Source organism: Balaenoptera physalus (genome assembly GCF_965194825.1).
Source record: "Balaenoptera physalus genome assembly, chromosome: 8".
Taxonomy (NCBI): Eukaryota; Metazoa; Chordata; class Mammalia; order Artiodactyla; family Balaenopteridae; genus Balaenoptera; species Balaenoptera physalus.
In genome coordinates, this window is record NC_138887.1 from 110,331,799 (window position 1) to 110,349,413 (window position 17,615).

The 17,615-nt window shown below is 45.6% G+C and overlaps 1 protein-coding gene and 1 pseudogene across 15 annotated transcripts in view; one reads left to right on the forward strand and one right to left on the reverse strand.

The window, feature by feature from the left end:
• Window positions 1–17,615, reverse strand: part of SLC37A3 (solute carrier family 37 member 3) — a 117,900-nt gene that overhangs the window by 18,222 nt on the left and 82,063 nt on the right. For 7 of the 14 annotated variants that reach the window (XR_014266827.1, XR_014266828.1, XR_014266829.1 and 4 more), the window contains one exon: window positions 711–10,404. The exons of 2 other annotated variants lie outside the window; for them this stretch is intronic. Coding sequence is in view for 2 of the 12 variants with exons in the window: in XM_082473061.1 (XP_082329187.1) it covers window positions 10,397–10,404 (8 nt within the window). In the remaining 10 variants the exon portion in view is untranslated. Of the gene's footprint in view, window positions 1–710; window positions 10,943–17,615 lie in introns of those variants that run through there. 5 more of the 14 variants (XR_014266832.1, XM_082473065.1, XR_014266833.1 and 2 more) reach the window with 3 other exon arrangements.
• LOC309666034 (large ribosomal subunit protein uL6 pseudogene) lies at window positions 11,643–15,950 on the forward strand (annotated as a pseudogene). The gene has a single exon. The product of its transcript is annotated as a large ribosomal subunit protein uL6 pseudogene (transcript).

Sequence of the window (17,615 nt, forward strand, 5' to 3'; positions counted from 1 at the left end):
CTAATCCCATTCATGAGAGCTCCACCCTTATGACCTCATCTTATGCTTATTAGCACAGAAGCCCCACCTCCTAATACTGCCACACTGAGGGGTATATAGTTTCAACATATGCATTTTGGAGGACACAAACGTTCGGTCCCTAACAGGGCTCCACCCTCATAACCTCATCTAAACCTAACTATCTCCCAAAGTTTCCATCTCCAAATACCATCACCTTGGAGGGTTAAAGCTTCAACATGCAAATCTGGGGGTTTTTAGTCCATAGCACAATGTCTTTTCTACCAGTCTGTGTCCAAATTTCTCTTCTTATTAGGACACTACTCCAATGACCTCATTTAACCTTAATTACCTCTGTAAAGGCCCTATCTCTAAAGACAGTCATAGTCTGAGGTCCTGGGAGTTAGGATTTCAACATACGAATTTTGAGGGGACAAAATTCAGCCCAAGACACTACTCTTTGAGCCTCACAGAATGAAAAGATTTTTCCAAGTCTGGCATTACTAAGCCCTTTCATGCCTGTGATATATTCAAGGACTCTCAGATTCACCAGCTGTCCACTACCCATACCCTTACTCCCAGCAACTTACTATTACACAAGTGCTCAAATATACAGAAAGGTTGAAAGAATAGCACAATGATTACCCATATACCCACGACCTAAATTTAAAAATTGTTGACATTTTGCTATTTTTGCTTTATCTCTATATGTGTGTTTTTTGTTTGTGTTTTTTTTGCCAAAATGCTTGAACTTAAGTTTTGGAAATCATATTTCACTCCTAAATACTTCAGTATGTGCCTCCTAAAAATCAACACAGTTGATGATCCTTGCCTGAAGCAGTTATTTCGATTGCCCTCCTACCAGTTTAAACTTGAGTTTATGCCTCAAAAGGCCGCGGCCTGGAATCTAGTAATTAACGTAAGTAGGAAGATGAGGCTCAATCTCTTACCACTAGAAGCCTTTCTCTTTCCTGTCACTCCTCTCACTTAACTCCCCAGCCTGTGGAGACCAGACCTGCTGGCTGGTTCCCTGGTGCCTAGAAATTCAACACTAGGAGAACAAGAATCCGAACCATTTGTGGGGCTGAGTGGAAGGCAAGGGAAGTGCCAAGGTGAAATAAGACAAACCAAATAAGTATATCTGAAATTACAAGCAGGATAAGCTGAAGAAAGTACCTGATGCTGAGGTGAAGATCCCAGCAGACAGGAGGAGTTCCGTGACTCAGGGTGTCCCGAAGAGCACGGCTTGTGTGTGCAGGCCAGGGAGGATTGGGCCGTCCCAGGGGCTCCCAGGTGGCTCGGGAGCCCCGCTCTTCTGTCCCACCACCCACTCCACCCACACCACCCACACCAACACTGGGAGCTGCAGAAGCCCCGGGAAGTTTGTGGAGCTTATGAGAACCCAGGGCAGCAGGGCCTGGCTCTGCTCCCCCCAGATTCCACTTTCCTCCTGCCCCTTGTCAGGCCATCTTCCAGCCCCCTCCCACTAAGTGCTGTAGGAGCTTCCTGCTGCGTTTCCCGTTACCTTAGCACTGCAGCACCTGGGAGAGATTTAGCGTCGCTGGCAAACCCGGAGAGCTCATTGTGTACTTCCTTTTCAACATGATTTGTAAAATAAAATATTGAATGAGATCAGTTCTAGCACTTTCCCTTGAGATCCATGTAAAATCTACAGAGAAGTGCCCTGGGGCTTCTTGTTTTGAACCTGACCTGTTCCTGGCAGACCTTCTGCCCTGGTCTCATCACACTGAAAAACGTGGGCAGACTTAACCCCCTCTTCCTCCTCCTTCTCTCCATCGCCTGCCCTGCTCCTCCTGATTCAGGCAAAAGGGCAGGACTCGGGCCTCAGGGGACCCACAAGGCAGGAGAGGTGGCTAAGCCACTTTTTAGTCATTATCCCTTTTGGTTTCTGCATTACGCTCGCCTCTTTCTTTCCTAGATAACACTTCATGAAAGTTGGGAAACCACCCCCTTCATTTTCGGGGGGGCAGAGGAAATGCAGACCCACCTGGACAAAACTTCCCCTGACGTTCTCAGAGACAGCAATCCTCAGAGTGGGGTGTGGCTTACAAAGAGCGAACAGGTCAAGTTCAAAAGCAAATACCTGGCTTGGCCTGACAGTTGGGGAAAACAATCGGGGAATGGTCACGAAATGGGAAAGGTGAACCATAGAGCTCTTCCTACCTACTTTAAGGTAGTTAAATCCTAATGACAAATGGCAGGACGATTGTTGTGTGTCTACCCAGCACCCCTCCCTAGCTTCTCCTATACACAGACCCCAGCCCCCAACTACAGGGTTTGCCTGTGACCCAGGCTGTCCAATCACGGTACACTGTTCCCCTGCCCCTGCTGCCACGCAGCCCAGAGAAACCTACTGTAATTGATTGCAATTTAAAAGCAGGTACGATAAAGCTGCTGGGTGCCTGCCCCAATATTCATTTTCATCTTATTCCTCAGTAAAAGAAGTCCAATTTTTAAAAATTGTGGTAAAACTCATGTAACAGCATTCATACTTTTAAGGTGTACAATTCAGTATTTACTACAATCACAAGGTTGTGCAACCATCACCACTGTCTAGTTCCAGAACGTTTCCATCACCCATAGAATTTATCCTATTCAGGTGTCAGTGCTGCCAGCTCAAAGACTTCATTTCTCAACTTCCCTTTCAGTGAGATGAGGCTTTCTGACTAGGTTTTAGCCAATGAAATGTGAGCAGAAGTGTGAGGGACTCCCAGAAAAGCTCCTTAAAAGGATGTGGCACCCTTCTGTCCTATCCTGCTTCTTTCCTCTGCTGATCTTAAACATCAGCTGTTCATCTGTGGGTTTGGTGGAGGAGCTGGGCTAGTTGGGGTGTTCACCCTTGCCGTGGTCAGTACAGGTCTTAAGAAGGAGTTGCCTTCTTAGTTGGGATTAACAGATACACACTACCATATGTAAAATAGATAAACAGGGGAATTCCTTGGCGGTCCGGTGGTTAGGACTCCACACTTCCACTTCAGGGGCACCAGTTTGATCCCTGGTCGGGGAATTAAGATCCCGCATGGCGTGCAACACATGGCTCCCCCCCAAAAAAAAAACAAAAACAAAAACAAAAGATAAACAACAAGGACCTACTGGACAGCATAGGGAACTGTTCTCAATATCTTGTAATAACCTATGATGGAAAATAATCTGAAAAAGAATATATAGAGAGAATATATAACTGAATCACTTTGCTTTACACCTGAATCATTGTAAATCAACTATACTTCAATTTAAAAAAATAAAAGGAGTTCCTGCTTCTACACACTACCAGTGAAAGCAGCCTAGCCCCAGATCCACACAAGGGTGTGAAGACCACCACGTATGGTTCCTTGGAGAGCCACAAATGGAACTGGCTGCCAGCCCTGCCCATGGTCCTGTGTTGTCTCAGCTGGAGATCCATCTCTGAGTTACCCCATTTGATTTGACTTTTCTGACATAACCTAATGTCTGTCTCCGAGCAGCTTAAACTTTGACCGCTAGAGCCCCCTCCCATGACTGATGAGCCCCGCTCTGTTACACGTGGCGCCCTGGACAAGCTTCTACAGCCCTCGCTCTGCACCAGGCTCTGATCTAAGCACCTCACGTGGATCGGCTCACCATCCTCACAGTAACCCTAGGAGGTTAGAATCACCATCTCTTTTTTAGAGATGAGGAAACTGAGGCACAGAGCACATTTATTTCACTGTGGGGCATTTTGTCCTAGAAGAGAACATAGGAAGAAATGCCATACGGTGAAATAAAGGCAAATTCTCCTTCCATTCCTGTCCTTCCCCGACCTCCACCACGTCTTAGCTCCGCAGCACAGACGTCTGCGTTAAATAAGAAGAAATTTATTTAACCAGTCCCCCCTATTGGTTGTTTCCAAACTTTTGCTACCGTCAACAACACTGCAACAAATATCTTTGTGTATATATATAAAATTTAGTCCATGCACTTATCTATTAGATGAATTACTAGAAGTGAGATTTCTCAGTCAAAAAGCCTGTGCATTTGTAATTTTGATGGATATTGCTCTCTGTAGAGATTGAACCAATTTGTCCTCCCGTGAACAATGTTTGAGACCACCTTTTTTTCTTTTAATTTTTATTGGAGTATAGTTGATTTACAATGTTGTGTTAGTTTCAGGTACACAGCAAAGTGAATCAGTTATACATATATCCACTCTTTTTTTTTTTTAGATTCTTTTCCCTTGTATGAGACCACCTGCTTTGCCATAGCTTTACCAACACACCAATAAAATACTACCAGACTTTGCCAAACTGATAGGCAAAAAATATATATAGAACTTCATTATACTTTAAATTGTTATTTGTGTATCATGAGTTAGACTGAGCATCTTTTTACATGTTCAAGGGTCATGACTTTTGGTTTTTGTTGTTGTTGTACTGCCGTCCCCCTTTTATTGGACAATTATAGCATTGTTGGGTTTTTTTACCTTATAAACAATGCTCCAGGAATGTCCCTGGGCATGCTGCCCTGAGCACACGTGCAAGTGTTTCTCTGAGGATAAAGGCGAAGAAGTATGACTGCTAGATTGAACGGTATGTACACGTAAAATTTCATCGGACTTTGCCAAGTGGCTTTTCCATAAAGTCTGTGCCAAATTATACTTCACTAGTAGTGTTTGAGATTACCCACACCTCACCAGCACTTAATAATACATGCCTTTTTCTTTAAGTGTAATCATTTTTTTCAATTCATTTTTGATAAATATATGCATAGATATATATGTGTATGTATGTATTATGTGTATATGTATGTACATAAGTTTTTTTTTAATTTATTTATTTACATATTTTTGGCTGCACTGGGTCTTCGTTGCTGTGCACAGGCTTTCTCTAGTGGTGGCGAGCAGGGGCTACTCTTCGTTGTGGTTCGCGGCTTCTCACTGCAGTGGCTTCTCTTGCTGCAGAGCACAGGCTCTAGGCGCACGGGCTTCAGTAGTTGTGGCTCACAGGCTCTAGAGCACAGGCTCAGTAGCTGTGGCGCACGGGCTTAGTTGCTCGGAGGCATGGGGCATCTTCCCAGACCAGGGCTCGAACCCGTGTCCCCTGCATTGGCAGGCGGATTCTTAACTACTGTGCCACCAGGGAAGCCCCCTGCATGTACATAAGTTTTTAATGAAAACCAGCAGTCCCCTGCCCTCAGCTTTCTCACCACCAGGATCTGCTTGTGGTAGCTATTTTCTCTGATACTTGTCTCCATATTTAAGAATACTGTGCTTCTACTGCTATTTCTTTTGTTTTGTTTTGTTTTCCTTTTTGGCCGCGCCACATGGCTTGCAGGATCTCAGTTCCCCGACCAGGGATTGAACCCCGGGCCAAGGCAGTGAATGCACCGAGTCCTAACCACTGGATCGCCAGGGAATTCTCTACTGCTATTTCTTAATTTATCATGTCTAGACATTCTCCACCGACTCTGGTAGGTGAGTACCTAACTCTCCCACACGTGCAGCCATCACTTCCCCTCCCCCATCATCCCAACATAGCACGCCTTTGGAAGAAGAAATAGTTGGTATTTACATTATAATGACTATGCAAGTATCATTCACTCTGAGCCAAGTGACCATTACTTATCTCTGCTCTCGGGCAGCCTTCAGTATCCCTAAAGTTAATGACGGCCTCGTTTTTTTATTCATTTTATGTTCTATGACTCATCATTAGTGCTCTCTAAAAGCTTTACCATCTCTGCCAAAGGCCTTCCCATGACACTTTCCATATGCTCAAGCACATCAGTTCCATTTCTTCTTCCCCAGAGCCTCTCAGGAGGCCTCCTTCCTCCTGCACCCAAGCTGACTGGGCTCTGGCTTAATGCTCTGCTCTTAGTCCTAGGACTTCGCTCACACCTCCAGTGATGGATACCCTAGTCCCTATGCTGACGATCCCACCTCTCTCTCTCTCCCTCTCCCTCCTCCCCCACTTTAAAAAAAATTTCATTTCCTCCTTTTAGTGAAGGCGGAAGTGTCTACTAGTGTCCTAATAAAATTCACTTGAGAGTGTACTCAGATAATTTTGTGATTGGGTGAAAAACTATGCATTGCTTAGAGCGCATCCTTTCTGAGCTTTCTGATTTTGATTCTATGGGGGCTCTGTGCCTTTCATTGCCTTTGAGCTATTTTACAACTCTGTGAATTGTAGGTAATTGATAGCAATGCAAAATAATTCTTATCTAGAGATATGCAAATAAATAACCCACAGTCCCTCTCCCCACCCCACGCAAGGCTCCCTACAAAAGGCAGTGTCATATCCGTTTATAAATTCATTTCAAAATTCCTTTTTTCCATATAAATTTGTGCTTCTTTGACTTCTTTAAACTGGTTGTAACATCTTACTGGTTCCCTCATTAATAATGAGGTAAGATATTTAACACACGTTCATTTTATATTTGTGAGAGTCATGATGTTACCCTTTAAAAAAAAATATTCCTTTAATAGAAGTGTATTTTTCAAGTCACTGAAGTCTGAAAATATCTTTGTTCTTCTTTCACACTTGAGTGATAGATTGGTTGGGTATAAAATTATAGGTAAAAAATCCAATGCCACAACTGTATCCCAATTAAAAAAAAAAAATCCAATGCCACTTTGACTCCTGTTTCTTTGCATATAACTAGTTTCCAACACTCCCCCTCCATCCTATTTGTTTGTTTGTTTGCTTGCTTCTTTATCCATGGGATTCAGAAATGTCATAATAATATGCCCTGGCGAGGGTCTTTTTCACTCATTCTGCCATGCACTTCAGTGGATCTTTACATCTAGAGACACTTGCCCTTCAGGTCTAGAAATAAATTTATGTATGATTTTCTCTTCCTGGAACTCCTTATATTTGGATGTTGAATGCCTAAATAGATCTTCTAGCTCTCTCATCTTCCTCACCATTCTCAGTAGTGTATTAATTTGTTTCCCTACCTATTAATGAGGTTGAGTAGCTTCCACATTTAATTGCCCACTTAGCTTCTCAATTATTCTTTTTCTATTAAATAGAATTTTGATGTAAAACAACTGAATATAAACCGATACCTTGTCAGTATATCACTACATTTCAAAGGATGAAAATTTTGAGGAAGATTGATTTATATCACCTAGGTAAAATTGGTGCCGTGTCTTTTTTTTTTTTTTTGGCTGCGTTGGGTCTTCGTTGCTGCACGCGGGCTTTCTCTGGTTGTGGCGAGCGGGGGCTACTCTTTGTTGCGGTGCGCGGGCTTCTCACTGTGGTGGCTTCTCTTGTTGCGGAGCACAGGCTTTAGGCTCGTGGCCTTCAGTAGTTGCAGCACACAGGCTCAGTAATTGTGGTTCGTGGGCTCTAGAGCACAGGCTCAGTAGTTGTGGCACATGGGCTTAGTTGCTCTGCGGCACGTGGGATCATCCCGGACCAGGGCTCAAATCTGTGCCCCCTGCATTGGCAGGCGGATTCTTAACCACTGTGCCACCAGGGAAGTCCCGCCTTACTTGTCTTGCTAGCCACAGAATTTCCAACATTTTATACACAGTCTGGCATATAATAATTGCTAAATATATCTTTGTTGAATAAACCCTCAACTTATAGATTCCTACTAAATCTTAATCTAGTTCTTCCTCCACGGTTAAATAGTAAATAATCTTTTTTAACTTTTTATTCTGGAAAAATAAAAATAATATTTTTCAAGTATTTGCTATTTGTCCTGTTCTAAGCTCTTTAGGTGTGGTGATTAATTTAATCCTTACAACAATCCAATGAGATAGGTATTATTAATATCTGCATTTTGAAGGTAAAGAAATTTATATGAAAGCTTCATTAGCTGAGCTGATATTTGGCTCCAAAGATTATACTTTTAACCATCATATTAGATGCCTCTTTGGTTGGCTCAGCTCACAAGCCAATTCTGATCTATTTATAGTAGCTGTCAGGCACACATTGTTGAGAAGAATTCTGGGGCAGCATTTAGGTTCCATGGAAAAAATAATCTGACTTGATTGATTAATGATGTCTGCCACAGGCCCAGGAATGGCGAGTCGGGGTTATTTTTTTTTTTTTTTAAACACTGCTTACTCATTCCTTGGAGAAAGAGATTATCTTTGGGGTTATACATAGCTCTAGTGCTTTTGAAATTAGGGCATGTTGACATCCAAAGTGTTTAAAGGCTGCTTTGTTTCTTTGCTGTAGCAGGAGAATATTTTAACTGCCTGTTTATAATTTATCTGAGAGAAGCACTGGTAATTAGGCATCTGATCACTCCTCTGATTCCCTTGCTTCTTCCTTTTCCTGTGACAAAAACAGAAAGTCAGGAAAATAATCACATTGCCTCACGATACCAGTGGGCCATATAAAAAGCCCCGTGATGTTGTTTTTCCAATCACTGGTTTTCTTGACAGCCAGCATTTAAACCATTCCAAATTCCCCTCCCGTCAATCGTTAGAAATGACCGTAGGATTGGTCTCTTTACTAACCTTCTTACTACGTCCCAAACAGTTTTACAACTTGGCTTCAGCTGCAGGGCAGTCCAGCTTTTGAAGGAATTATATCCCTTTCCCAGAATAGCCATTAAACAGAACTTAACACGGTTTTAAGGGAGGTATAAAGTGACTTCTTCCCGTCTCTCCCTGCTTTTCAGAGTGCACTTTTACACTCAGAACCAGCATCTATTTGTCTAGGACAGTGTATAAGGTGTTCACTATTCGCTTTCTCATCCTTGAACAATTTTTTTTTTCAGCTAAATAATATACATTTATTGAGAATTCCTGGGATGGCTGTTATTTCCTCTTAACTACAAGGCAGGGAACCAAGCAGAGAAAAAAAAATCACCAAGAAAGCCCACGGCCCTGATTCCCCTGGCTGAGCAAAGGGAAGAGGAAAGCTGCCCCGAGGGGCAGTGCTCACGCAGGCAACAGCGTTTTGCAGGAGGCCTGCGGAGGAGGTCCCGTGACACCGGGGTGGGTGGAGGCTGCTTCTCCCCCAGTGGCTCCTCTATTTCAGTTTCTTGAAGGGGCTCCTCTGGCCCTGGATGACGCCTTTCTCCTGGAAGTTGCACGGGACCATCAACAGAAAGCCAAGTGTGGCCCCGGATTGTGATAAGCATCTCGGAGATGGTGGGGCTGCTCAGACCTTGCCCACTTTGCGGCGGACAGGGCTCCCACTGAGGGGGGATGCTATGCCCCAAGCGTCCCCGATCAGGGCGAAGAAGGAAGACCTCGGGCTGCCTCCCAGACAGATGCTGCAGGTCAGCAGACCCCCACAGAGCCTCCGGAGGGACCCTTCCCACTTCAGCTATCCAGTCCGCGACTCTCCCGTGAGGCGGACAGCCTGCTGCACCCGGGAAGGAGGGGCATCTCATCTTCCTGTTGACATGGCACCTCCTGGGACGGTGATCACATGAGGTGTTCGCATGTAGGACAAGAAGCTTCCACCACCCCTCTGCCATCTGCTGTATCCCATGACCTATGATGTTCAAGCTCAGCCCCAGAGAGCCCCCTCCAGGACGCATCCCACAGACCTGCCACGATCTTGGCATGCACAGCAAACCCATAGCCAAATGTGCCCGATCTGAACCCATCTTCAAGGCCCAGACCCTCGCTGGATGTTCCTTTTCTGCTGTTATTTATTTTTAATTTTGTTAATGTGAAATCACATATGTATAGTTTAAAAACAATACTAAAGCCAATCCCCTAGTACTCATAACCCAGGTTAAGAAATATAACATTAGTAAAGCTTTGGGACTTGTGTTAGTTTCCCATGGCTGCTATAACAAATGATCACAAACTGAGTGGCTTAAAACAAGGGAAATTTATTCTCTCACAGCTCTGGGGGCTAGAAGTCTGCAATCGAGGTGTCTGAAGGCTCCTGAGGAAAGTGTTTGCCTTTTCCTAGCTTCTGGTGGCTCCCGGCAATCCTTGGCGTTCCTTGGCTTGTAGCTGCATCACTCCAATCTCTGCTTCCATTGTCACCAGCCTTCTTCCCTCTCCTTTCTCTTATAAAGACACCCGTCATTGGATTAGGACCCACTCTAATCCAGTCAGTATGACCCATCTTAACTTGATTAAGTCTGCAAAGATGCTCTTTCCAAATAAAGTCACATTCACAGGCACTGGGGGTGAGGACTTGAACATATTTTGGGGGGACACAATTCAATGTCCTACAGAGCCCTTGCTGTGTTCCTCCTCCATCATTTTCCTTCCCCAAAGAGGTAACCACTTGGCTGATTTTTGCATTAATCTTTTTTTTTTTTTAACCTTTAAAATAGTTCACCACCTAAATCTGTATACCTAGCACAAAAATTGTTGAGTTTTGAAACGCTGGGTTTTAAGCGCAAGTCTAGCTGAATAAGGTAAGGGCAGTACTGTCGTTTCTGGATGAAGGTTCCCACGATGAGATGCTCCAAAAAGGGTCTTCAGCTCAGAAAGTGCTCAGAGCCCTGCTGGGGGACAGTGGGTACAGTTTGGAAAACTCAGCATTCACCAGAATTAGGGCACTTGTGTGGACAAGAGACTGGGCCCCTGGCAGGAAGATGGTTGGGTAAGTGGGCTGCATCCTGAGTGCTTGTAAGCTCACACGGGATGGTGGGGAGCCCCTAGGATGGCTCCCATGATCCCTCCCTCACCTTCACTCCCACTTCCAGAGGGACTGGGGCTGCCTGCTCCTGTACGCTCTAGGGATTCCATGGCTTCTCGCTTTCCCACCGGCCCCCTGTGACTCCGCCTTTCAGCTCTGCCACTTCACTCTCCTCCTGGGTTTGTGTATTGTCGCTTAAATCCCTCTGCTGTAGTTTGAGTGGAGTTTCATTAGGGAAAAGATGCATGTGTTCAATGTACCGTCTCCACCTTGAGAGCTTTCTCTTGGTCTCACTTTTCTACTGATCTGTGTTTTAGGATTTCTTCCTTCATTCACTCACTCTGATGTCTGCAAGCCTGGGCTGTCAGGAGGGACCAGCCTCAGCCTTCACAGAGCTGACACTAGTTGGGGAGACAGACAAGGAAATCGGTCGTTATGACGCAGCAGTAGTGCTTAAAATATGGTTCCTGGACCACCTATGCAAGCATCTCCCTGACGTTTGGTCAAAATGCTGAGCCCTGAAGGTCGGGCAGAGGCCCAGGGAGGATAAGACTCCAGACTGGGGAGCAGCCGTCAGCTGTCTGAGGCTGGGTGGAGCCAAGGCTAGGGGAGCCCACCCAGAAAAAGTGTGAGGGGCCACGCACTGGCCAAGGACTGAGTGGGGAGGACGGCAGTACCTGTGGGCTGAGCACAGGGGGAGACCTTAAGGGGGAGACTGAGAAGAAGAGGTGGGAGGATGGCGTGTGTGTTGACGGCTGTCACAAAGGTTTCCAAAAGTCCGTTTTCAAAAGTAGCACAGGGCTTCCCTGGTGGCGCAGTGGTTGAGAATCTGCCTGCCAATGCAGGGAACACGGGTTCGAGCCCTGGTCTGGGAGGATCCCACATGCCGCGGAGCAACTAGGCCCGTGAGCCACAATTACTGAGCCTGTGCGTCTGGAGCCTGTGCTCCGCAACAAGAGAGGCCGCGATAATGAGAGGCCTGCACACCGCGATGAAGAGAGGTCCCCACTTGCCACAACTAGAGAAAGCCCTCGCACAGAAACGAAGACCCGACACAGCCATAAATGAATAAATAAAATAAATTAAAAAAAAAAAAAAAGTAGCACAGAAACCAGTCCTGTGTGATCCCCTTATATGAGGTACCTAGGGTCGTCAAATTCAGAGAAAGAGAAGGCAGAATGGTGCTACCAGGGGCAGAGGGAGGCGGGGCGGTGGGAAGCAGAGTTTAACAAGTACAGACTTTTAGTTTTGCAAAAAGTTCTGAAGACTGGCTGCACAACAATGTGCATATATTCAACACTGCTGGACTGCATACTTAAAATGGTTAAGATGATAAATTTTATGTTATGTGTTTGCTTTTGTTTTTTACCACAACAAAAAATAATTTAAAAAGAAAAAAAAAAAAAAAGTAACACAGAAACCAGGGCCTGTTTCTAACCTTCAAAAGTTCCTTGATTGGGCTTCCCTGGTGGCACAGTGGATAAGAATCTGCCTACCAATGCAGGGGACACGGGTTCAATCCCTGGTCCGGGAAGATCCCACATGTCACAGAGCAATTAAGCCCGTGTGCCACAACTACTGAGCGTGAACTCTAGAGCCCACGAGCCACAACTACTGAAGCCCGCACGCCACAACTACTGAAGCCTGCGTGCCTAGAGCCCATGCTCTGCAACAAGAGAAGCCAGAGAAGCCCACGCACCGCAACGAAGAGTAGCCCCCGCTCGATGCAACGAGAGAAAGCCCGCGCGCAGCAACGAAGACCCAACACAGCCAAAAAAAAAAAAAGAAAAGAAAAAAGTTCCTTGATTCTTTACCCTTTTGTGATCAGGCTGACTCAGCGGACCAGCGTTCCCCAAATAGGGACAAAGCTCCAGCGTCTGCTCATCACCACTGGGGCGTGAGGGACTTTGTCTCCGCCACTTATCCAAGAGCACTCTTGGACACTGCATGCTGGGAGATGCAATCTAAGTAAAAGCTTAAGCCGGAAGCCAGGTCTCAGCATCTCCTCCAACCGTGTTGCCCCCTTCCCGTCCAGCACCCCCAGCTAATCAACCAAAGCTCCGTCTTGTGTGGCGGTTCCTGAAGTTTGCCAGTCAGCAAGAGCTTCTGCTTTGTCTCCAAGGGCTCCAGTGTCCACTTTGGGTCCCGTGGTTTAGCCTCTGGAAATTCAAATGGATTCTGGCTGAATTTTGTCACAAGATGGACTCTACACCCTGCCTCCTTGGTGCTCTGAGTAGGCCAGGTCGGGGGCATGATGGGTTATCAGGCTAGTGGGAGGGGAACGTAACTTGAGAGGCCCAGTGGATGTGGGGCCTCGAGATGGGGTCCAGTTACAGGGCCTGGCTCTGGGGAGCAGCACGGAAAGGTCTAGAGCTTCATCCAAGAAGTCACAGACTCTAATATAGTAAAATAATTAGAGCCAACACTTAGCACCAACAATGTGCCGGGCATCCTTCCAAGCCCTTAATATTGGTATGTGTGCACGAACTCAATGAATTCTCCCAGTGAACTTATGAGGTCAGTACTACAGCCGACTTTACTGATGCAGAAACAAGATCACAGGGACGGGGTCTCTCTTTGCTGCATCTGCTGTGAGAATGAAAGCAATCAGGCAGTCGACGGTCCAGAAAATGTAGACATCACTCAGAAGGGATGCACAGGTGTCACGAAGGGCCCCACAGGAGGCTGCAGAGGGATTTGAATCACATCAGGGTCAAACTCAGTCTCCTTGGAAGGAAGAAGAAGTGGCTCTGGGTGGACAAATGGTGGGGAAATAGGAAGGAACTGGCTGTGGTTTGCACTGTCGGTTTCCACGTACAGAACGTAATGGAGGGTGTTACCCTGGCTTCCGTTCCAAGATGAGATCTGTGTGCTTCCCCATCACCGCTGTCATTCAAGAGGACAGGTCTCTGGTTGAAATCTGGAATTTCTTGCATGAGAAATAGATCAGCAGCGTTTGAAAGTATTTGAACCAGGCGTTGCTTGTTCAGTGTCTCAAGCCCAGAAAGAGGAGTTAATTCTTAAAGGAAATGACGTTGAACTTGTATCAAATTCAGGTTGTTACTTTGATCCTGCAAGCCACAACAGTTAGAAGGATACCCGGACACTTCTGGATGGTATATGAAAAAGTCTCTGAAAAAGGAACAGTTCAGCAGGCTGATGGAGATCTAAGAGTTGTCTGGCTATGGAAAACAACTAGATGGCGGATCATTCTTAAGACCTATTTCTAATATTTTAAAGATGTAGTAAAGGCCCTCTACTGAAGGATCAAAAGGACAGGGAGGTTAAACTACTTGCCCAAGGTAACCCTGTCAATGCGAGGCAGAGCCAGATCTAAACCCAATCAGGCAGACTCCCGAATTGGCACCCTTATCCACCCTGCAACCTCTACCCCAGCTGCTGGTCTTCAGGTGGCAGATCAGACAGACAGCCCCTCAGTGGGGAAGCCAGAAGAGTCCAGAGCCCGGCTGGGGTCAGTCATGGTTCCAGATAATCCGATGGTGTAGACAAGGGTTCAGCCAGCCAATGGGTTGGGTTGTGGGCGGAGAGTTCCAACCCCAGAAGGGGCCGGGCTAGAGCCGGGTGGGGAACAGGGCAGGTTGCAGTCCCAGCAAAGGGCACCTGGGCCCCTTTGGCTCTGAGCCCTTTCCCTGTTTCTGGGCTGGGGCCCCAATGGGCTGACCTGAGAAGTATACATACTGTGACAGCAGGGCTATGACACAGACATGTAGAATTTGCTCTGCGGCCCCGAACCTGTCTCATAGCAGCAAACATAGCAACACAGGCAACCTGGTTGGCACCTGGCTTCTGGGCCAAAGAGGGTGACTTAATGACAAGGTCTCATGGGTTGATGGGGATCAAGGAGAAAGGGGACAACCTGCTGGCGAGAGCACCAGTGGGTTCAGGATGGGGAAGGCAAGCAACACAGGGCAGGCGTGGGTGGAGTCATCAGCAAGGGCTGCAGCAAAGGCCCCAAAGCTTTAAAAGCCTTCAGGTTTCTGTGAACTGTTGGGGCCTACAGATAAGACACTGCTTGAGTCTTGTAAGTGCTGGTCTCACAGCTCCTTTCCCACCGCACCTCAGCTGTTCCTCACCATGCCAAGCACCATGCCTAAGGCCTGGCCTCAGGGCCTTTGTACTCGCCATCCTCAGCCTATAACACTCTTCCCCAGATATCCTCACTCCCCGCAGGCCTGTGCTCCAAGGAGGCTGATCAGGGAGGCCGTCCCTACAAAGAGCACCTCCCTTCCCTGCTCGCCCATCCTTTACCATCCCCTTGCCGTGTGGATTGTGTTTTCCAAAGGTGCCGCAGCAATCTCTCCTACGCCATGTGTTCTTTCTCTGGCCCCTTGAATCTGGGGTCCCTGTCACTGCTCTAACCAACAGAATACGGCAGAAGTGACGCTGACCCAGTCCCAGGCACTTCACTGCTCCGGCAGCCTCTGCTTCCTGCTTCGTGGAACACTTACTCTTGGAGTGCTCCTTCCAGAGCCAAGCTGCCAGGCTGAGAAGCTTGTGGGGAGGCCACAAGCAGATGTGCCGGTCAGCAGCCTGCTGAGCTCCTAGCCAGAGGTCAACATCCACGGCAGCCAAACGAGTGAGGCACCTCGATGTCCGACCCAGCCGGTCCTTCGGATGACTCGAGGCCCGGCCGGCATCTGGCTGCACCACTTGTGAGACCCCCAGCAAGACCCACCCTGATGGGCCCGGTCCACCAGAGAACCATGAGAGAGAATACAAAATTGTTGTTTTAGGCCACGGAGTTTCAGGGCTGTTTTTTCCACAGAAGTAGTCATCTGGAGGATTTACCCTGCTTAACTAGTTTTCACAGCACCTATCACTGCCTGATAGTATATAAGCTATTTGTTTATTGTCTTTTTCTCCCTCTTGTTTACTACTGTACTCTTAACACTTGAGAGCAGTGCCTGGCATGTAGTAGGAGCTCAATAAATACTCTCTAAGTAGATGAATGAATCCAAAGACATTTTCCCCCAAATCACAAAGCAATAATCAATGTGATTCTATCAGTTCTCATCCTGAGCATAGGTTAGGGCATCAGATGTGGTTGTATTTATTCACTCAACAGCCATTTATTGAGCTTCTATTATGTGCTAGGCCCTAGAAATAAATCAGCGAACTAAAGCAAAAATTCCTGCCCTCATTCTAGTGGGGGAGCAGGCAATAATATAAATAAGGAAATTATACCATATATTAGAAGGGGATAAGTTGCAAGGAAGAAAAATAAAGCAGAGAAGAGGGAGAGAGAGTCCTGGGGTCTGGCCGGAATGTTAAGTAAGGTGGCCCGGTGTATTGGTTTGCTAGGGCTGCCACAGCAAAGCACCACAAACTGGGAGGCTTAGACAACAGAAATGTATTGTCTCACAGTCCTGGAGGCTAGAACCCAAATAAGAGAGACAGATTCTCTGCAAGTATTTTGCAGTTTAGAATAATGTAATATGGTTTTAAGTTAATAAAACAAAAACTGAAAAATGAGACAGTACAGTAACAGAATGAGATGAAAAGGGAGGTTGCAGAGCTAAGGAAATAAATTGAAAACCAAAATACTATGATTGTAGATATAATAAATAAATTAGAAAAGAAAAAAATAATCATGGCTGAAAATCAAATTAACAGCATGGAGGAGAGACTTAAGATAAAAGAAGTCGAGGGAAAAGACACAGAGATTGAAGCAATTAGAAAGAATGTGATAGATATAGAAGTCAAAGATGTTCTAACTTAAGGACAATTGATGTCCCTTGCGTACAGATCTCAACAAAAGGAACTTAAAATTATTCAGAGATATAATATAGATTTATTATAAATTTATAAATATACATTTCTCTGACTTGAATGAAAACTTAAATATGAATATTGAAAAGATCATGTCAGGAAATTTTGTTTTAGTATAACCAACATTGACATACCTGTTTAAGATTCTGAGTGTCAAGATTTAAAGTAAAAAAATTGTTCAGGGAATTCCCTGGTGGTCCAGTGGTTAGGACTCCACGCTCTCACTGCCCAGGGCCAGGGTTCGATCCCTGGTTGGAAAACTAAGACCCCACAAGCCAAGTGGCGCAGCCAAAAAAAAAAATTGTTCAAATGTTCTGGTAGAACGGAAAAATAAAAACAGATCACTTTTAAAGGAGGGAAAAAATCAAGCTGGTCTCAGACTCCCCTTACAGCAACATTCAATGGCAAAGGACACAGAGTTGATCTAAAAAGATCTGAGAGGAAAAAGTGTGACCTAAGAATGTCACATTCAATCAAACTGACATACAAGCAACAGGCAGACACTCTCAAACATGAAATAATTCAGAAACTATAGTCACTTCTTAAAAAAAAAAAGTATTGATGATAAAATCTAGCCAAGAGATGAGTCAAAATAAAGAATTCTAGAATAGGGACATCACATAGTGGAATAGATGGTAGGCACTGAATCCACTTAAAGAGAGAAACAGGACTAAAGGAAAAACAGTATAAGCAAAAACTGGGAGTGAGGAGAGGGGAAAAGGAAGGCAACGAAACAGTATTAATCACTTGATCTCTTATTGTTTGGAGTAAATCAATTCTATTTAAAACTGAAATGTGATTTCAAAAACTAGTGAATTCTGGGCTTCCCTGGTGGCGCAGTGGTTAAGAATCTGCCTGCCAATGCAGGGGACACGGGTTTAAGCCCCGGTCCGGGAAGATCGCACATGCCGCGGAGCAACTAAGCCCGTGGGCCACAACTGCTGAGCCTGCGCTCTAGAGTCCGTGAGCCACAACTACTGAGCCCAGGTGCCACAGCTACTGAAGCCCACACACCTAGAGCCCGTGCTCCACAACAAGAGAAGCCACCGCAATGAGAAGCCCACGAGCCGCAACAAAGAGTAGCCCCCGCTCACAACTAGAGAAAGCCCGTGTGCAGCAATGAAGACCCAATGCAGCCAAAAATAAATAAATAAAATAAATAAATTTTTTTTTAAAAACCAAAAAACTAGTGAATTCAACCTCTAATGGTTATCATAATTCATAATTTTTTTTTGGCTTAGAAGATTATTTTAGGAATTAACATCTCTTGCAGTGAAGAAACAT